The 19,614-nt window shown below is 34.6% G+C and overlaps 1 protein-coding gene across 1 annotated transcript in view; it reads left to right on the plus strand.

The window, feature by feature from the left end:
* Window positions 1–19,614, plus strand: part of TECRL (trans-2,3-enoyl-CoA reductase like) — a 98,273-nt gene that overhangs the window by 6,638 nt on the left and 72,021 nt on the right. Inside the window, exon 2 of the mRNA XM_040482290.1 lies at window positions 19,456–19,507. Coding sequence (XP_040338224.1) covers window positions 19,456–19,507 — 52 coding nt within the window. The remainder of the gene's footprint in view (window positions 1–19,455; window positions 19,508–19,614) is intronic.

The raw sequence follows: 19,614 nt of genomic DNA on the forward strand, positions 1-19,614 counted from the left end.
GAGCCTCAATGCCTTCTCCTCTCTTTGCATATACTTCAGAATTCTATAATACAACATGCACGTCTTATTTCATAGAATCAGTGTATTTGATATTAATATATTTTAAATCATCTGCCCTTAGGTTTCCCTCAGAAAAAGTAGTCCTACCATATTGAACAAATGCATACTGTCATGAGAAGAAATGTAGTGTAGAGGTTTATGCTCAGAAGTCAGACATACTTGTGTCTGCAGCTGAGCTTTGCAAATTATTAATATTTTATCATCTTAACATGTTACCTAACTACTCTGACTCTTGCTTTTCCATGTAAGGTAAATATCAAATCAAAATACAGTAAATATCTATCTTCCATGAGTATCTAGGACTTTTATATTTGTGAAATGTGCAAAATATACCACCATGTACCACATTATTGGTTTTCTGTAAATTAAAGCTGTATTTTAGATAATAGCAGTATGTAAGTAATATTATTATTCCATTGGCACAGGAAAATAATTGAATTAATACTTTTTGGCTGTGACTATGACAATTTAGTCATTATATAGTAACAAATATAAACTATTATGTGTATTCCTTTAAATTATGTCTACATTTTTCCATTTTCTAAATATATCACCATGTAAGAAAACCATTTTTGTTTATGGGCAAGCTATAAAGAAGATGTCATTTTATCTTCTGTAAAATACGAGATGCAATGACACTCTTTTTAGAAGGTCAACATAGATGAATAAGTTTTAGAGGATGCATCTTGAAAGAAAAGAGTTGAAATTTACCAGATTCAGCGTTTCTCCAGCTCTGTTTTGCCATCTTATAGTGACCATTTATTAACTCAATAGATATCTGTTAAGATATTTGTCTAGTTTTCTATTTTATGTTTGAGATAATGCATTAACTCAAACAGATGCAATTCCTGTGCTCATAGATTCTATACTCTCCGGTGGAAGCCAAACACTGTACAAGTAATTTTAAGTGCAAAGATACCTACACAGTGAGGGGGGGAATGGTAGTTTGGGATAGTAAACAAAGGGAGATAATCTGTGAAACAGCAGAATCTCCTCGGAGAAATTATGTTAATATGTGGCCCAGACAGTGGATAAGATGGAAGAGAAATAGGGGGATATGACAGATAAAGGAGGTAGAAAGAACAAGACTTGTTTGGTTGTGAAGAATGAAGGTTAGGGAGGATGCAAGTATGATGTTGAATTGCTGTTTAAACTACTGGGATCCTAAGAACATATAAGTTATTAAGTCCTTTATGTGTTTTGTTTATTTGTTTGCTTGCTTTTCTTTTTCAAGTTTTTACTTGGATTCTAGTTAGTTAACATACAGTCTGATATTAGTTTCAGGTTTAGCCTTGTTTGCTTTCTTATTTTTGGTGCAGACAAGTACAGAGGCAGGTAGGAAACAAGTACTCAGTTTTGCTCATTTTAAGTTAGAGATCTCCGTGAAATACCCAAGAAGAAATAACTAGTAGGCATTTGGGTGTGAAGATGTAGGACTCAGGAGAGTGGTCATGATTCAATATGTTGACTTGGGAATTAGAAATGTGTAGGTGATCTTTGAAGCCATTACAGTATAGAAGAGAAAATTTCAAAAGAACAATATAATGAATAAAGGAAAAAACCAACTATAGAGGCCTGAGGAATTCCAATATGTAAAGATGTTAAATAAAGGGAGGTTTGAAAAGGAAACTAAGAGAAGTTTCCAGAAGGACAGCAGAAAGGTAACTGTTTCATCACAGAAGCCTAAGACAGAATATTTGAGTGAGAAGGGAAAGATCAGTAGATGTGACTAAAAAGCACAAAGAAATACAATAAGTATCCCTTGAATTAAGTGGTATAATGCTCATGTTTAGTTTAATTAGATTGCTTTAGGTACAGTGATTTGGGGGGAAACCCAGTCTAGAATGGGGATGACAGTCAATGGGTAACAAGAAATTTGACTTTCCTAGAAAAGCGTTCTTTTATAGGCAGCAAAAGTCTTGAAAAACTTAAGTGTTTCAAACTCTTCATTCTTCAACTCTATGTTAACTCCTATGTAGTCCAATTCACATACTTTGGGTTACTGTTTACCCCTTCTTTATTACTCCATTTTTCATCAATCTATACTACTCACCAATCCCAAAATAATATTGTAATTTCCATTCCTTGAGTTTGGGTAAAATTTGATCCCTCTGCCTAGAGTGTTCTGTTACAATCTTCTGTCTAATTCACAACCATTCCTCATGATCAAACTGAAATGACAACTTCTTTGTGTGCCACTTATGATCTATAAGCAGATGTGTTATTTGTCCCAGAAACAGTTGATTGAAATTTCCACTATAGAAATTATATAGTCTAGTCATTGGAAATGAGCATTTGTAAGCTATCTTGACAACTTGAAAGAGTAATTTTGTGTTTGTTCAAACAAATAATTTTTTTAATGAAAATTATAAATAGTTCATCAGTATTTCATTTTTCTAGCAATTTATTTTCATTGTATTTTACAAATGTATCATAGAATTTTTTTAAGAAGTGATGTTTTATCCTACATAGTTGGGAAGCATTGAACTAGAGGACATGGGAATGACCTAAATGCTATTATACAATAAATTTGCTTTGGATGCAAAATTAGTACATGTCATATCGAGGCTCCTCTTGGATTTTGTTCTAAAAGTGTAGGTTCTTTACAGGTAAGATAAAATAATAATGCTCAAATATTTGCATTGTAAATATAGAAGAAAAATTATAGCTGAAATGACATGCTTTTAGATCAGTGAAAGTGAATAATATGGGAGTTTAACACAAATTATATACTAAGGTGGCTAGGGAAACGATACTTTACCATCTGATAGAGGTTTAAGCATGAGGATGAGAAGTAAAGCTAAAGTGACTGGAAGGAGGCACCCAAAAGGATTTTATTTATATATTTATATATAATTGTATTTATATAACGATTGTTATATATATATATATATATATATATATATATATATATATATAAAACAATCAATTAGCAAAGGTGGGCTAGAAAGAACATCCCAGGAAGAATTAACATACTAAAAGTATTACAATCTCAGATTTCAAGGTATACTACCTAGCTGCAGCAGTCAAAACAGTAAGGCAATGGCACAAACATAAACACAGATCAATGGAACAGAACAGAGATCCCAGAAATAAGCCTATGACAAAGGAGGCAAGAATGTACAATGAGGAAAAGACAGTCTCTTCAATAAATGGTTTTGGAAAACTGAACAGCTGCATGCAGATTAATGAAACTGGACCACTTTCTCACACCATACACAGGAACAAACTCAAAATGGATTGAAGACCTAAATGTAAGACCTGAAAACATAAAACTCTTAGAAGAAAACATAAACAGTAAACTCTTGGACATTGGCCTTACCAATGTTTTTTTTTGGATCTGTCTGCTCAGGCAAGGGAAACAATTAGGACTATACCAAACTAAAAAGCTTTGGCAACTGCCAGAGTCCAGCTCCAGCAGGTCCAGGGGTTCCCGAAGGAAGAACGACGTCGGTGAAAATAAAACAAAACTAAAATAAAAAACTAGAAAATAAAAAACTAAAACTAGAATAAAAATGGACACAGACAACAGCAGTGTGTTGAACTGGCCGACTTATTGTAGTAAACGTGACATTATATATGCTGGTGATTTCCTTGTAACATATGTCATCTATGTTTTTCTAACATTACCTAATTTTGAAAATGTTCCTATGTGTAAACAACCTTTAAGAAATAACATGGCGATTTTCCCCTAACTTTCCCGCATACCCTTTAATTATAGATTCATTTCTTGCATTATTCTATTATGCATCTGTGTTTATCTATAATCTACAAAGCATTTGCTTTGCTGTTCTTGTGAAAGGACCTCCATTTCTCAACACCTCAAGTGGAACAGTTACAGGGACATGACCTCCCAACCACACGGGGCCAGAAGAACAATGTGTTTGCCTCGGTCCGAGGTGCCAGGAAGGGGCTGAAAAGGCCTTAGAAACCCATGCCTCATACATTCTCAGAGACACAATGCACCTAGGAACCAATGAACCATTCTGTACCTTAACCGACTAGGTTCAGTCATCATCTGAAATGCCTCCGGGGGGCCAGGTGGAGCTATGGGTTGAAGTCACCTGTGCCCAGAGATACACTCAGTTGCCGGAGTGAGGCTTTCAAATCCTTATGTCTCTCCTTTGTTGGCCTCCTTTGCTGGCAAACGCATGAGGCTATCCTTCCTGTAATTAGAGGAGTCTCCATAGGGGATGGCAAGGGCTAAACGTAAGGCTGCACAATTTCTTGCGGAACCTTATTTTCTTCCCTAGTGGTTCTTTTCCCAGAGGGCCTGTCGAGGGCAATTCCCCAACAGACAATACCCCAGGTTGTTTTAAGGCCGAATTACCTAAAAGCGGGAGTGCAAGAAGCTTCCGTGTCGGTGGGCCACCTTGCAGTCACCAATCCGTCCACAGCCCGGGCTTTGCCACTCAGGCTGGGATAGCTCGGCTTCCAGCAGGCAACAAAACAAAAAGGCAACTTACTGAACGAAAGAAGATACATATAAATGATATATCAAAGAAAGGGTTAATATTCAAATACATAAAGAACTCCTACAATTCAATAACATAAAGCAAATAATCTGATTAAAATTGGTCAGAAGATCTTTTTCTCCCAAAGGAGCCATACAAATAGCCAACAAACACATGAAAATACGTTCAGCATCACTAATCATCAGAGAAATGAAAATCAAAATCACAATAAGGTATCACCTCAAACCAGTCAGAATGGTCAGTATCAAAAGGACAAGAAATAAGAAATGTTGGTGAGGATATGGAAAACGGGAAACCCTCATGCATTATTTGTGGGAATTTAAATTGGTGCACCCACTGTAGAAAGTAGAAATACCATAGGATCCAGTAATTCTGCTATGGGGTATCTATCCAAAGAAAACAAAACACTAATTCACAAAAACATATGATGTCCTATGTTTATTGTAGCATTATTTACAATAGCCAAGATCAGGAAGTGTCCATGAATAGATGAATGGATAAGGATGTTGTATACACACATACACACACAAACACGCGCACACTGTAATAGTACTCAGCCATGAAAAAGAATGAAATCTTGGCATTTGCTGCAACAAGGATGAAGCTAGAGGGTATTATGCTGAGTGAAATAAGTGAAACAAAGATAAATGCCATGTGATTTCATTTATGAGAGGAATCTAAAAACAAAACAAAAGAAACAGAAACAGACTCATAAATTCAGAGAACAAATGTGGTTGTCACAGGGTAGGGGGATGGGCAAAACAGGTAAAGCAGATTACGATGTACAAACGTCTAGTTGTAAAATAAATAAGTCATAAGAATTAAAAGTACAGCATAGGAAATATAGTTAATAACATTATAGTATGTATGGTGACAGATAGTATTGATGCTTATTATGGTAATCATTTCATAATATATATAAATTGTCCAAATACTATGTTGTACACCAGAAACTAAGATATATATTGTATGTCAACTATACTTCAACTTATACATACATTACAAAACAATAGCATGAATGGTGTACAAAGAGCATCCCAGGAAGAAGAATTAGCATATTAAAGGCAAAGAACCAGAACAGTAACAATAAGCCTTCTGGCCTACTGTAATTAAGTTCGTGATGTGATGTTGCAGAATGGAACAAACTGAGAATAGATAGTGTGGTTAGGACTGATGGTAGAGTCCCAGATGACTGCCTAGCATCTGGACTTTTTCTTTTCTTTCAGATCAGGGGGTAGTATTTGCCATTCAGCAAATTAAATCTGGTAACAATATGGAAGATAGAATGGGCAGTAGAGAGTCTGAAGACAGACAGGTCCGTAAAACTGAGAAGCAAATCTCTTTTTAAGTTTATTTATTTAGAGGGAAAGAGAGAGGGGTATGAACAAGCGAGCAGGGGAAGGTCAGAGAGGGAGAGAAAAAAAATCCCAAGCAGGTCCTGTGCTGTCAGCCCAGAGCCCAACATGTATGCTGGATACCAGGAACCATGAGATTATGACCTGAGCCGAAATCAGGAGGAGTTGGTCACTTAACGAACTGAGCCACCCAGGTGCCCCAAGAAGTAAATCTTTTGGGGAACTTACTCAGGACTGCCACATTTGGGAGGCAATGTAGTATCAAGGGCTCTGCTTAGGTTTTGAGGGTACACAGCCACTCATCACACTTAACCAGCTTGTGACTTTGGGTGATGTCCTTATTTTCTTTTCCCTTAAATTTTATTGTGAGTTATCTCACTGGGGTCATCTGAACAAATACCATTGTCTCTAGGTTTTTCCGTAAGGAAATATCTATGGCTCAGAGCCTTGAATAAATAGAACATTGCTAAACAAATTGAAATCTACAAATGTAATAATAACATAAAATTTGGGGGAACCTGGGTGACTCAGTCGGTTAAGCGTTGGACTCTTGATTTTGGCTTAGGTCATGACCACGGTTCGTGAGTTTGAGCCCCACATGGGGCTTCAAGCTAACAGCACAGAATCTATCTGGGATTCTCTCCCTCTCTCTCTGCCCCTCCTCTGCCCACTCTCTGTCTCTCTCTCTCAAAATAAATAAATAAACTTAAATTTTTTTTAAATAATAATCTAAAAATGTTTCACATCATTTAAGTATGTTAAAAGCTACAAAATAAAGGAAGGTTTAACAAAATTTTCAAAATGTAATAAAAGTATTGAAGTTATTTTTTTTCTTTTGGTATGTGTATATAACTCATATTTGGAGAGTAAGTAAAATAATTCAAATAAAATATAAATTAAAGGACACATCTTTAGGACACCATGGAAACTTTAAGAAATATATATATATATATATATATATATATATATATACACATTTATTTCTAATTTAAACTTTACTGGACAACACCCTTTTTGTAACAAAGCAGAATAATTATGCAATAAATATACTGTAGCTCCTATCAAATGTGGTTACAGTCCATGTAGGTTAGAAAAATGTACATATCCGGTACATTAGAATTGAATGTTGTATTAAAGGTAAAAAGAATATGATACTCCATTACTATTTTATTTCAGTTAAGTTTGGTTTAACAGGGATTTTGCTGTTTGAACTTGTAATGAATCAAGGCAATTTTCTGTATATAAACATGCTATGAATTTGTCAAGTTAACCCATGGCAACCCATGGGTGCCAGATGGTGAGCCAAGGTTCAACAACAGACCACAAGAGGTATGAAAATAGAGAAGTCTATCACCCACAGGTTCTGGAGTAAGTATCTACAGGCTTCAAGGAGCCACATGGGGAGGTGAGGGAAGACAGGGTACAGAGAAAGACAGGACCTAAGGCATATGCCTTTAATAGGGTCTGTGAGTAGAGCGCTAGGGGGTTCCTGGACTAAGGCCAAATTAGCCAATTCAAACCAAAAGAGGGGGATTTTGGTAAGCCCCAAGGAAGCCTTATCTTAGGGGCACATAAAGAGAAGCCATTGGGAAACAGGGGAAACCGTTGGTCCGGAGGGCTGCCGTAAAGTCATATCAGAGTGCATATTTACTTAGGACTATGAGGGCTGCTATCCTGGGCAGGTCCTTGTCTGAGGGGCTAATGTCAGGTTAAGGTCACTGCAGGCTGCTTGGTCAAACAAAACAGACGGCAGAACAGCAATATCATGAAGTAGCTTAGCTAAACTCTTGATAAAACCTGCAGATGAACATAGTGTATTAGTTCTTATGAAGTTCACGATGAAGGAATTCTTAGTCTTTTCATGATCTAACAGTTCAAACAAACAAAAAAAATAAAGATTATGCTTACATAATGTGTTTCTGGGAAATAATTTTGGTTTGGTATTCGGTATGCTTCTCTTTGATTTTTTTTTTAAGAAATTATATTTTAGGCATGTACCTTGTCCAGATTAACATTTTACTGTTACTTTTGAGTAGCCTGATAAAGAGCTATTAAAATCATCACATATCTCGTTGCTGTGATCTTAACGTTACTTAAGTGTAACATATTTTTCATCACTCTTTTTATAGGCCTTCCCGCTCAGAATTATCTAGTAACAACCCTCTTTCTTGTACTATTACTCATAGCATTAGTATTTAACAAATGAGCTGTAATTTAAGGCAACATTGAGAAATAAACATTCCACTTTTTGTTTTGTTTTTTAATTATCTAAAGGCTTCAGGGAAAGAAGTCTAAAGGTGCAATATCACAGATAGTGAAAACTGATACTGATATCATATAAAGCCTTTTAATATCCTCACAACACAAATTTGTGGGCACACATTTTTGCTTCTTAACAACACAGAATATAGCTGTGATGAAATTTATATTTTTGCTAGAATCAGTGCAATGACAGAATGTAAATTCCATGCAGTCCCAAATTATATTATAAAAAGTCAGTAATCTTAGATTTATGTATGTTTATAGATTTATGTATGTGTCTTACCTTCTGCTGTGAAAACTATGCTGTTTGCTTGGCTACATGATCAGAGCTCAAAGGTTTGGAGAGGCAACCATTGTTTGAAGGTGATAGTACTCTTAAACTGTGTTCAATTGATCATTACATTCCTATAAGAATATCTTGCAAGGACATTATCCTAGAATATCATCTGCCTTTCTCTTCCCTCCCTCCTTCTTTCTTTCCTTCTTTCCTTCCTTCCTTCCTGTTTTTGTTGTTTTTCATATACGTTGAGGAATATCGATCTTCCACTGTAATGAACCCTAGGAACACCAGCTTGAAAAACAAATCAAACCAAACAAAACATGTGTCTTCCTCTTCAGACATCCGCTAGAATTTGATGGATAATCACATGTAAATAGTCCAACACAAGATAATATAATATGAGCCAAAACAGAGGAATGAACAAGATGCTGACTGAGTCCAAGGGGATGATGTTCTTTTTTACTGCAGAAATTGAGAGAGGCTTTAGAAACCTCCTCCAGTTATAAACAGACCTGGCACACTGACGGATCATCCTGAGGATATCTCTAACAGTAAAGGGCAATCTCCTAAAGTAGAAATTATCGCTTCTAAATGCCTTATATCCTCAGCTTTTCAGGCTTTAACAGAAGGCATATGGCTATAGAGACACCTCTAGAGAATTTAAGAAGGAAGGCAAAGATGAATACTCTACTCACTTAACAGTTTTCAAATGTGCAAACTTTTCGGGTTTCGTAACATTAGTATGTTATATTTTATTAGTGGATTTTTAAACTGACAGTCATCAAATAATTTCCAATCCCCAGTGATCTACTGGGATTCAACTAAGTAACCTGAACCCCCGGTCACCACATAAAGCCTATGAATGTCACACTCATTTATTTTCCTATAAGAAGTTAGTTCCCTTTTAGAAAGATTTATTGTAAACTGCCTACCACATCTACATAGAATATTTTATTTGAGAACTGATCTTACTCTTAAGTCAAGAATGTTGTACCTCTGCCTTCTTATAAACTCATCATTTTAACATCATTTTGTGTGAGGTGTAAATTATCATCTGTCTTTTTTCTTACTGCAGTTTAACTTTTCTTATCACACATTTTCACTGCTTCCAAAATAAACATTTAATATTACTTCCTGTTTGGGTGGTTCTGACTTTGCAATTACTGGTTATTTGATTTCTTAAAAATAAAAATGTAATGTAATTATTCATTTCTTTTAGGAAAACATATGATGAATTATTGGCTATGCAACTGAGTTTGTCGATACCGGTCTGTGCACCTTTGAATAATATTTTATTATCTGCTTCTCATTAACTTTATTTAATAAAATCCATTTATAACCTGAACTTAATTTCATAAGGACTTTAACATAGAATCCTGAGACACTCAGATGAATGCTACTTCTTTGGAACAGATAAGAACATTCCAAAAAGCTTTCACTCTAAAATTCCTGAGAAACTGATTTTGCCTTAAGTTCTATTTCATGCAGAATTCTTTTAACTAGACATTATAAGAAGAACACAAACAGCAAGAACAGCCACAAACATTGAGCTCTTGAGTATAAAAAATAAAATCTGCTTCATTTCAAAATGGGAAGAACAAATCAGGTGGGTTTTCTTTTTACAACTATAAAAAATAGATCCATAAATGTACTTATTTGTTTTTACTTTCAATCAGCATTTCTGGCATTACCCCGACATACTGTCTTTGTAGGCCTTTGTTGGTAATAGAATTCCTATGACTTAATGGCCCACGTATGTCATAATTTAAGTATGTAGGTACAATTTCACTAAAATTCCTAATTTTTTAGGCTATTTCTTTTTGATTGTGCTGTAATAGACAGAAACCTGGACTAACCACTTAGCTTTGCTTCTGCACACCATGACATGATACCCCTTCTGCCAGATTACATCTCTTCTAATTACCCACATCATCCACCATCACATTCATCCTAAGAGGAAGGACCAACGCGTGGAGTCCTATCATACATAATGCATGGGTGACGGAATGTGCTATTTTTTCAGATGCGCCCCTGCTGTTGCCTCATGGTTATTCATTTGGGAGACTGAAGACACCACACTCAGCAAGTGATTGCAAGATGATCGAAGTGTCTCTATCAGTAGAGAATTCCTGTGTGGAGCTAATTATTTAATGAGCTGACAGTGAAAGTTTCGCCTTAACACAGTTTATCATTCTGCTTCAATTCTCTGAAATTTCTCCCTATTTGTACTACATTCAAGTAATCAGTAAAATCATTTTATTCTATACATAATATATCCCCTCTCTGAACTTTACCATCCTACTTCAAATCGTCATCGCTTCTAACATACAGACTGATCTACAGATACACAATATATGATACACAATATAAGTAGCAAAACAGTAAATATAGTATAATTTGTATCACCTGTAATTATAGCCCATACATGTTCCACAGTATCACCAGATACTGAGTTTGGAATTTGTTATTATAGATGAAATCATTTTATTTTTGCATTATCATTTTGTCACCTAGAGTCTGTTAAATTTACAGAAACCAGATCGATTCTTCTAAGAGTTACATCATGTCACTCCTCTGATGAAAACCCTCCAACAGCTACATATATCACTTGGAAGAAAATCCAAGCTACTCTTCCATATTCTAAAAGGTTATTCATTATCTTCCCACTCTCATCTCTCTCTCTGGTCATGCCTTTAACCAAGCTGCCCCTAACTCACTCTGCTCCAAACACATTGGCCTACTTGCTGTTTCTCAAATAATCTTGATATAGTGATCCCTCAGGGTCTGTGTCTTTGATGTTACCTCTGTCTGAAAGAATCTTCTTCCATCTATCTGCATAGTTTGCTTTGTAGCTTAAGCCTTTGCTCATAACTTTACCTCCCTATCAGAATCATGTTTCTTCTTTCCATCATTCTGATCTCTTACCTCTTTTATGTTTTTTTCTTAGAACTTATCACCCTCAATGTATGACATATGTATTTCTTAATTGTCTGTCTCATTTCTTGAAAATTGGTTACAATTAAATATTAGTTCAGTGTGTGCCATTATGCCATAGTATTTTAGAAAGTATATTCAGGTGTAAGACTGCATACATTTAACCCCTGCGTACATTTAATGTTTGCTTCTTATTGGCTGTGTGACAGGACACAAATCTCTTTTTCTTAATTTTTTTAATGCTTACTTATTTTTGAGAGACAGAGAGACAGAGCACAAGTGGAGTAGGGGTAGGGACAGAGGGAAAAACAGAATTTGAAGCAGGCTCCAGGCTCTGAGCTGTCAGGACCGAGCCCAACACTGGGTTTGAACTCATGAGCCATGATATGACCTGAGCTGAAGTAGGTTGCTTAACCAACTGAGCCATCCAGGGGCTCCTAAAACACAGATCTCTTAACATTGAGTGCATCAGTCTCCTCTCTGTCAAATGGAGATAACGGTACCTTACTCTGGGTTGTTAGGAATTTAAATGAGCAACTGTTTAGAAAAGTACCCAGTACATATAAGACACTATGTAAATGCTAGCTATTACTTTAAAACAGAACTAGAGAAAGAGAAAGAGAGAGGTAGTTTTTTCACTCTGACACACACAAAGGTTACTGGTGCATAGTTGGTGCTCAATTAATTTTTTTTTAAATGAAACAGCAAACTCCACACAAATTTACCATATCATCATATTTGTTGTTAGCTTGGATCCTTTCTTTATTGCATTTTGTATTTCATGTTAATAAAATACAAATATGATTTGTATTTGTATAATGGATAATAATTGACTTGTTTTTAATTAACAGTAATAAATATCTAAGCTATAATGCTTGGAATAAATATTATAAACTGCAATACATGATAGTGAACATTTTGTCAAGTTTTTTTTTAACCCATATTGGTTCATTTATCAGTTGTATAACTTTTGAAAGACATTCATATTTCATGACCACAGTTGCCTAATTTTTAGAAAGTCTGTGTCAGGGTACCTGGGTGGCTCAGGGGTTTGACTATCCAACTCTTGATTTCAGCTCAGGTCATGATTTCACAATTCTTGGGATGCGGGCGGCTCTGCACTAAGAGTGCACGGGGGAATGAGGGACCTGCTTTAGATTCTTTCTCTCTCTCTCTCTCTCTCTGCCCCTGGTTACATGCATGTGCACATACTCTCTCTAAAAAAAAAAAAAAAAAAAAAAAAACAAACCTCTCAGTGTCATTACTTCATAAGATTGCTTACAATGTTCCAGTGACCCCCTGTATAGACCTTAAAGTAGTACCTACAATGGCAAATACTCATTACATTTTCCTCCACCCCCTACCTTCACCTTTTCTATCTGCCTCCACTACGTGGTATACCATGGTAAAGAATGAGGTTTGAACCGGGCTATTTGCACTCAAAGTCCATTCTTGTACACTTGTTAGCGGTGTCACCCAGACAAATTACTTAACCACTTGGAGTCACAGTTTTCTTATATGTAAAATGAAAATAATAGTATTATATCTAAAGCCATAAAGACGGTGTGTGATTTAAATTATTGAAGAAAGGTAAAGGTCTTGGAATTGTGTTGGACTCTAATTGAGAATTCACTGATGTTACTTATGACGGCTAGCATTATTCCTAATGGCTTTCAAAGTTGTTTCTCCATTACATATGAATTTAAAACAAAAATGAGATAAAAGATTTAATTACAATATAGCACTAGCTAGCAAACATACTTCAGTGATGAAAAATGGTAATTTACATCAAAGTAATAGGGGATAGAATAACAAATAGTATATAGGAAATTGAAATTGACCTAAATTCTAGGTTTCAATAACATTCAGTTTCTTTGAGGTCCATAGTAGGACACTTTACGTCCAGGAGAGAAGTGGTACAACTACTACCCATATCATACTTTTTATCCCGGTTTCCTGGTGGATTTAATGATAACATTTTGTGTACACTTAAAATTGTCTTCATTGTGATTATAAATTATATGGTTGCCTTTTCTGCATGTAAGCCTGTGAGAAAAGTACGCTCTAAAAGCCTATATCCTGCACGACTACTTTTGAAAGAAATTGATAAAAGTTATTTTTTAAAAAATACTAGCTCTACAGTAATGGGGACAATGATGTTGTTAGAATCTGCCTTGGAAATAAGCAATGTTCCATATGATGTTGGCTTCATCAGTGTAGATCCCAGAGTGAGGAAAATGCACAGTAGACCCATGAGCCGGTCATAGTTGCCACTTTATACCATGAGGAACAGCGGCTAAGCTGCCTGCCATATTCAGTGGAAGAGAAATTTTGATTATTCTCTGCAGCCATGATTTTATGGACACTAGACACAGCGTGGCACATTGGTGATGGAGGTAATTTTATAATTCACATAACAAAATAGCTAATATTCTATGATAGTGTTAAATCACTATATTGTATACCTAAAGCAAATATAACACTGTATATTGACTAACTAGAATTAAGAAAAAAAGAAAAAAAAATTGAAAAAGAAACAAAACAGTTGATCTTACATTGATTTAACATCTCATGATATGGCTATTTTTATTTCTTTCATTTGCCCAGAAAACTAATGTCTTGGTCAAGTATAGAAAGTATAGACCTTATGTGAAGAAGGGAAACTAAAATTATATTTCAAATCCTACCCCCCTTTCCCCCACACACTAAAAGGACCTGTATTTTCCAACTACTATTATATATACAGATATATGCAATACTATTTGAAATCTGTAATATATAACATATCTACATTTCTATATCTATACCTATCTATCAAGAGGGTAGATAGATACATGAGGACACAGTGTGTGTATTTTGAATGTAAGGGACAGAGGACCAAATATTTGATGACCAGAAAGGTAAACTCTGGTAAATGTTAGTGTTGTTTATTAAGAACTTTGGCTCATTCTCAACACAGGAAATAGGTAAAATTAAATTTACCTACTTCTTCGAAGTAACTTATTTGTGCTGTGAAATGAAGGTGAAAGGCATGCATTTATTTCCTGAGGGAAACTTTCAGAACATAATCTAATTTCACCACTTTTTTTTTTTTTTTTTAACTTCTGCCTTGGAAATAAGCAATGTTCCGTATGATGTCGGCTTTGTCAGTGTAGATCCCAGAGAGAGGAAAGTGCACAGTGGATCCATCAGCCGTTCTGTAATATACTGTGGTCTGTGTGAAAAATAAGGATGTGTTGTTCTAAACCACTATTTGTGGTGCAACCTATTTTGAAAGTATGTTCAATTAAACTTGAATTAAAATGAGTAAATCTTTTTAAAAAGATAATTTAAATAATAGAAATCATTTCTTGATTTTGTCAGTTCTTTATTAAAGGTCCTTTTATCATTAGAAAAACTTACAACAAAGATAAAGATTTTCTATGTCATTGTCATTTTTTTTCCTCTTCCACTTAAAGCTGTAAGGCGGGACTATATCAAACTTAGGGAAATCATCAACAAAATAAAAAGGCAATGTATGGAATGGGAGAAAACATTTGCAAACCACATATCCAATAAGGGGTTTATAAACAAAATATACAAGGAGTTCATACCACTCAAAGCAAAAGAACAAATAACCTGATATAAAAATGGGCAAAGCAGTTAAAAACCGGTATTTTTTTCCAAAGAAAACATATACATTGTCGACAGACACATGAAAAGATGCCCATCATCACTAATTATCAGGCAAATGCAAATTAAAACCACAATGAGATATCACCTTGGAACTCTTAAAATGGCTATCTTCACAAACACAAAAGATAATAAGAGTTGGCCAGGATGTGGAGTGAAGGGAACCCTGAACCCTGTATGTATATATGATATAATGAAATATTTTCTACCAACCAAAAAAAGAAATTTTGTGATTTACAATGACATGGATAAAGCTGGAGGGCATTATGCTAAGTTAAATAAGCCAGACAGAGAAAGACAAATACTGTACGGTATTATTTATATATGGAATTTTAATTTTTTTAATGTTTGTTTATTTTTGAGACAGAGAGAGACAGAGCATGAACGGGGGGAGGGTCAGAGAGAGAGGGAGACACAGAATCCGAAACAGGCTCCAGGCTCTGAGCGGTCAGCACAGAGCCCGACGTGGGGCTCGAACTCACGGACCGCGAGATCATGACCTGAGCTGAAGTCGGCCGCTTAACCGATTGAGCCACCCAGGCGCCCCTATATATGGAATTTTAAAAAGTGAACTCATAGAACAGAGAGTAGAAAAGCTCTTGCCAGGAGCTGGGGCGACAGGTAGGGGAAATAAGGACAGATTGGTAAAACGGTACAAAATCTCAGTTATACGATGAATAAAGTCAGAGAATCTTTTATATAACCTGAGGACTATAGCTGATGACCCCGTATCATGTAATTGAAATTAGCTAAGAGAGTAGAACTTAAATGTCCTCAGTAAAGACAAAAAAAAGTGAGCTGATACATGTGTTAATTATCTCAGTGGGGGTAATTCTTTAACAGTGTACAAGTATATCAAATCATTACGTGGTACATTTTATCTTACCATTTAATCTGTCAATTATACCTCAATACAGCTGAAAAATTTTAAATTAAAAATTTGTATTTTAGTTACAATCTGAAGATTACTTATTAGTAAAATAATATTTGTTTACTCTGAAAACTCCCTGTCCACTGAGCAAAATATATGAAATATATGCAAGTACCTATTCCATTTACTAATGTAAAACCTTCTAATGGAAATGCTTAGAGGCATATTTTGCACTTTCCTGAATTAACCAATCTAAAAATTGATTCTTTAGACTAGTATTTTTTTCTTATGTCTCAAAAACCAGGGATGGAAAGCTCGTGCCATTTAGCTACCCTGCACTAGATATTGTGTGTGTGTGTGTGTGTGTGTGTGTGTGTGTGTGTATTTTCATGCCTCAGCATCTATTCATTTCGATTCAGTTCATCTTTTATTCTGTTTTTCTGTGTCTTTACCGTTGGACACATTTCTTTTCTAAACAAAGTTTACTGACAAATTTTGGTTTGCACATTGCAATTACAGTCAAATGAATTTCAAAGAGGTTGTTGGTTTTCCCTCTCCCTTAATTTTCATTCTTTAAGCAGGATAAACAGTATTCTGAAAACATTTGTTCATTTCAAGGAGTTCCTGAGAAAGTAGCTGAAATATAGTTCTAAAAAGTAGCAATAGTACAAAAATAGGGTTTTTTTTGTGTGTGTGAAATAATGCAGTATCTTTGTAGGGGGCAAATTCAAACAAATCCTAGATTTCACTTGAACGTGAAAAGCTTTTTCCAACTAAGTCCATTAATTTAAATTGTCGGACAAAGGATAATGACCCAAAACTCAATATGATCACTTGAAATGTAGAAATAAATATTTCATTCAACTAACAAACACCATTTACCTTGTCTACTTAACATTTTAAGATTAATTTTCTCTAATGAGAGAGAAACATTAATGAAAGGAATTTCAGGATTTCAGATGTCGGAATACTTATGTGTCCCATCTGCACAATCAATTGTGATTTATAACAGGAATAAATTATTGTGATGATAGTTCATCCTTTTTAAGAGGTATTAAAACTGGCTAAAAAGTAGAAGTTATTATGAATAAACTTCCTGATGGAGCTACAGAGACATCATTTTTAGTAATCAGAAAGTCTTATATGCTCTGTTAATTATCATCTTATCCTCTCTTTGTGCTCCGAGTGCAGCTGAAGGACTGGAAGAGTTGATCAAACACAGTCTTGTGGCTAATTGAGCATTGCTGTCTGGATCATTTAATAGTTAATTATTTTTTTTCTTCTGTATTTGACTAAAATTGCTCCATATAGGGCAGTTCTCAAAGATTTATTCAAAATCAGCATTTTTCTAACATGTGAAAGTCAAATGTAATTTTTAAAATTGAAAAGTAAATTACAAACTTGGTTAAAAGCTTGCAAAAAAATCCATTTCCACATGTAGGTTTCCTTCAGGAGAATATCATTTTAGTGTTGAAAATTTGCAAATTCAGAGAAAAAAAATGCACATATCAAATTAGATTTTTACTTAAGTGATTATACTTGAAGGAAAGCATAGAAGTTTCCACGGAAATTTACTTGAGAAAGATTTCATACCGAATTAAAAACCTTCTGTTTGGGGGACACCTGGTTGGCTCAATTGGTTGAGCCTCTGACTCTTGGTTTCAGCTCAGGTCATGATCTCACAGTTTCCTGTGTTTGAGCCCAGAGTCAGGCTTTGTGCTAGCACAGCCTGCTTGGGATTCTCTCTCTCTCTCTCTCTCTCTCTCTCTCTCTCTCTCTCTGTCCCTCCCCTGCTTACCCTATCTCTTTCTCAAAATAAATAAATAAACTAAAAAAAATCTGTTTCTATATGACTTTATACTCACAGCTTTATTTTTTATTTCAACAAAAGTGGCTTAAACTTTACTGTATGCTATCTGGTGCACTAAATGTTGAAACAGACTAAAATAACACCGGGTCATTCTCTTCAAGGATGTGATTGTGGGAACAATCAGCCTGTAAACACAAGATCATAAGCCTTCATAAAGTGATAGCAGAGCAACAGCAAACTCTAATTGAGGAGCTATTGATCATGAAAATTATTTGTTTTTCCTTATTAGACGGCCCTTGAAATGTGTGGTGGACAAGTATTAGTTACTCTAGAAAATAGTATGCGGATTTTAGCATCCTTATCAGAGGAACCCAGGAAGCTGTGAGATAAAACAATGAACAATGTTAAAATAAAGCTCCATGTTTTATAAAATGTAATTCAAATATAAAAGTTAAATTATCAAAATTAAAATGAAATATGATATATTCACATGTATATTCATTGCCCTCTCTAAAAACTGGTTTACAAATATTTTCTATTATCTTCCAAGCAAGAGCAGTATTATAAAATATTTGAAATGTTCATATAAACAGCTTCTGGAAGGGCTTTTGTTATATATAGCATATCCAAAATGGGGATTACTATCATCATTCAGTGATTAAATCTTAGAACTTTTTTATTTCGTGGATCATATACGTAGAAGAAATCAGAAAAAAAAATTCTATGAATAGTATAGGATACCATGGTTATAGGTGTATTAATCAGAGTGGATTATGGTAAAATAAAGGGATTCCTTGTTGTACATTTAATGTTTAATTAAATATTAAATATAATATAATGTTAATAAGAACTGCCTGGAGTATTATTATGGGCCACCCTTCATGCACTTTTATTTTTCACTTCGCTTCTCAAAACAGCTATAAGATTTTAATGCAGCAATAAAACAAATCATTAATATAATATTCTATATGTATTTTGAGAAAGGAAATATATTTTCTTATATGATCATGAATATGTCCTTTGCTGTAGACTTTGAAGTATTTTGGGTTTTTTTCATAAGGAACCAGATGCAGAGGGAAACTGGTTTGCAAGTTTGATGTGAACCAAGTCAGACAGTCAAAAAATGTGATGGCTTGAGGTGTTTAAATAGAACTCTCATCCTCGTGAGTTTTGCAATTCTGATGAATCCAAATAATATATCTAACATGAATTTCGATGAACCTACAGCAATTTTGGTTGGGGGTTTTAATAACATAACTAATGAGGGGGCTTGGATAGGATTTTTTTTCTGATGATATGCTGAAATAAACATTTCCCTCTTTGCCCACATACATCAATTTCATATGCTGAAGCCCTCTGCTATATACCTTTTTACCTTCTGTCTATCTTGTATATTTATTCATATTTTAATTGAGATTCTCATCAGTTTGGGAGCCAGAAATTGAATATTACGGGCGGAGAAGATTAAAAAATATATTTTAGAGACAAACACGTGGATAAACTCATACAATACCACCATTATTGCTATGTACAAAAAAAAATTTAGGAAAAGGCATATTGACTCAATATTTCAAGGTTGTCAAAGCAGTAGTGACTAAAAAGCCAAACAAAACACACTGGTTATTTCATAATAATTTTACACTTCATTATTTTATGTTTTCTTCTCAAATATATAGCAAACAAATAGATACTTTTTTTCTTACAATTCTTTCTATATGTTTTCTTTTTCTTCTCAGGTGATACAAACATCTACTATTCATGATGTTAAACAAAAATTCCACAAAGCATGTAAGTTTTATATATAATCTAGAATTTATGTTACAGTTTTCTCAATTTGGTTCAAATTTATCTGTAAAAATAAGTTCAATGTTATGATAGAAAGGGTGTATGGAAAC

The sequence above is a fragment of the Herpailurus yagouaroundi genome, unplaced genomic scaffold (assembly GCF_014898765.1).
Source record: "Herpailurus yagouaroundi ecotype Mexico unplaced genomic scaffold, PumYag 28, whole genome shotgun sequence".
NCBI lineage: Eukaryota > Metazoa > Chordata > Mammalia > Carnivora > Felidae > Herpailurus > Herpailurus yagouaroundi.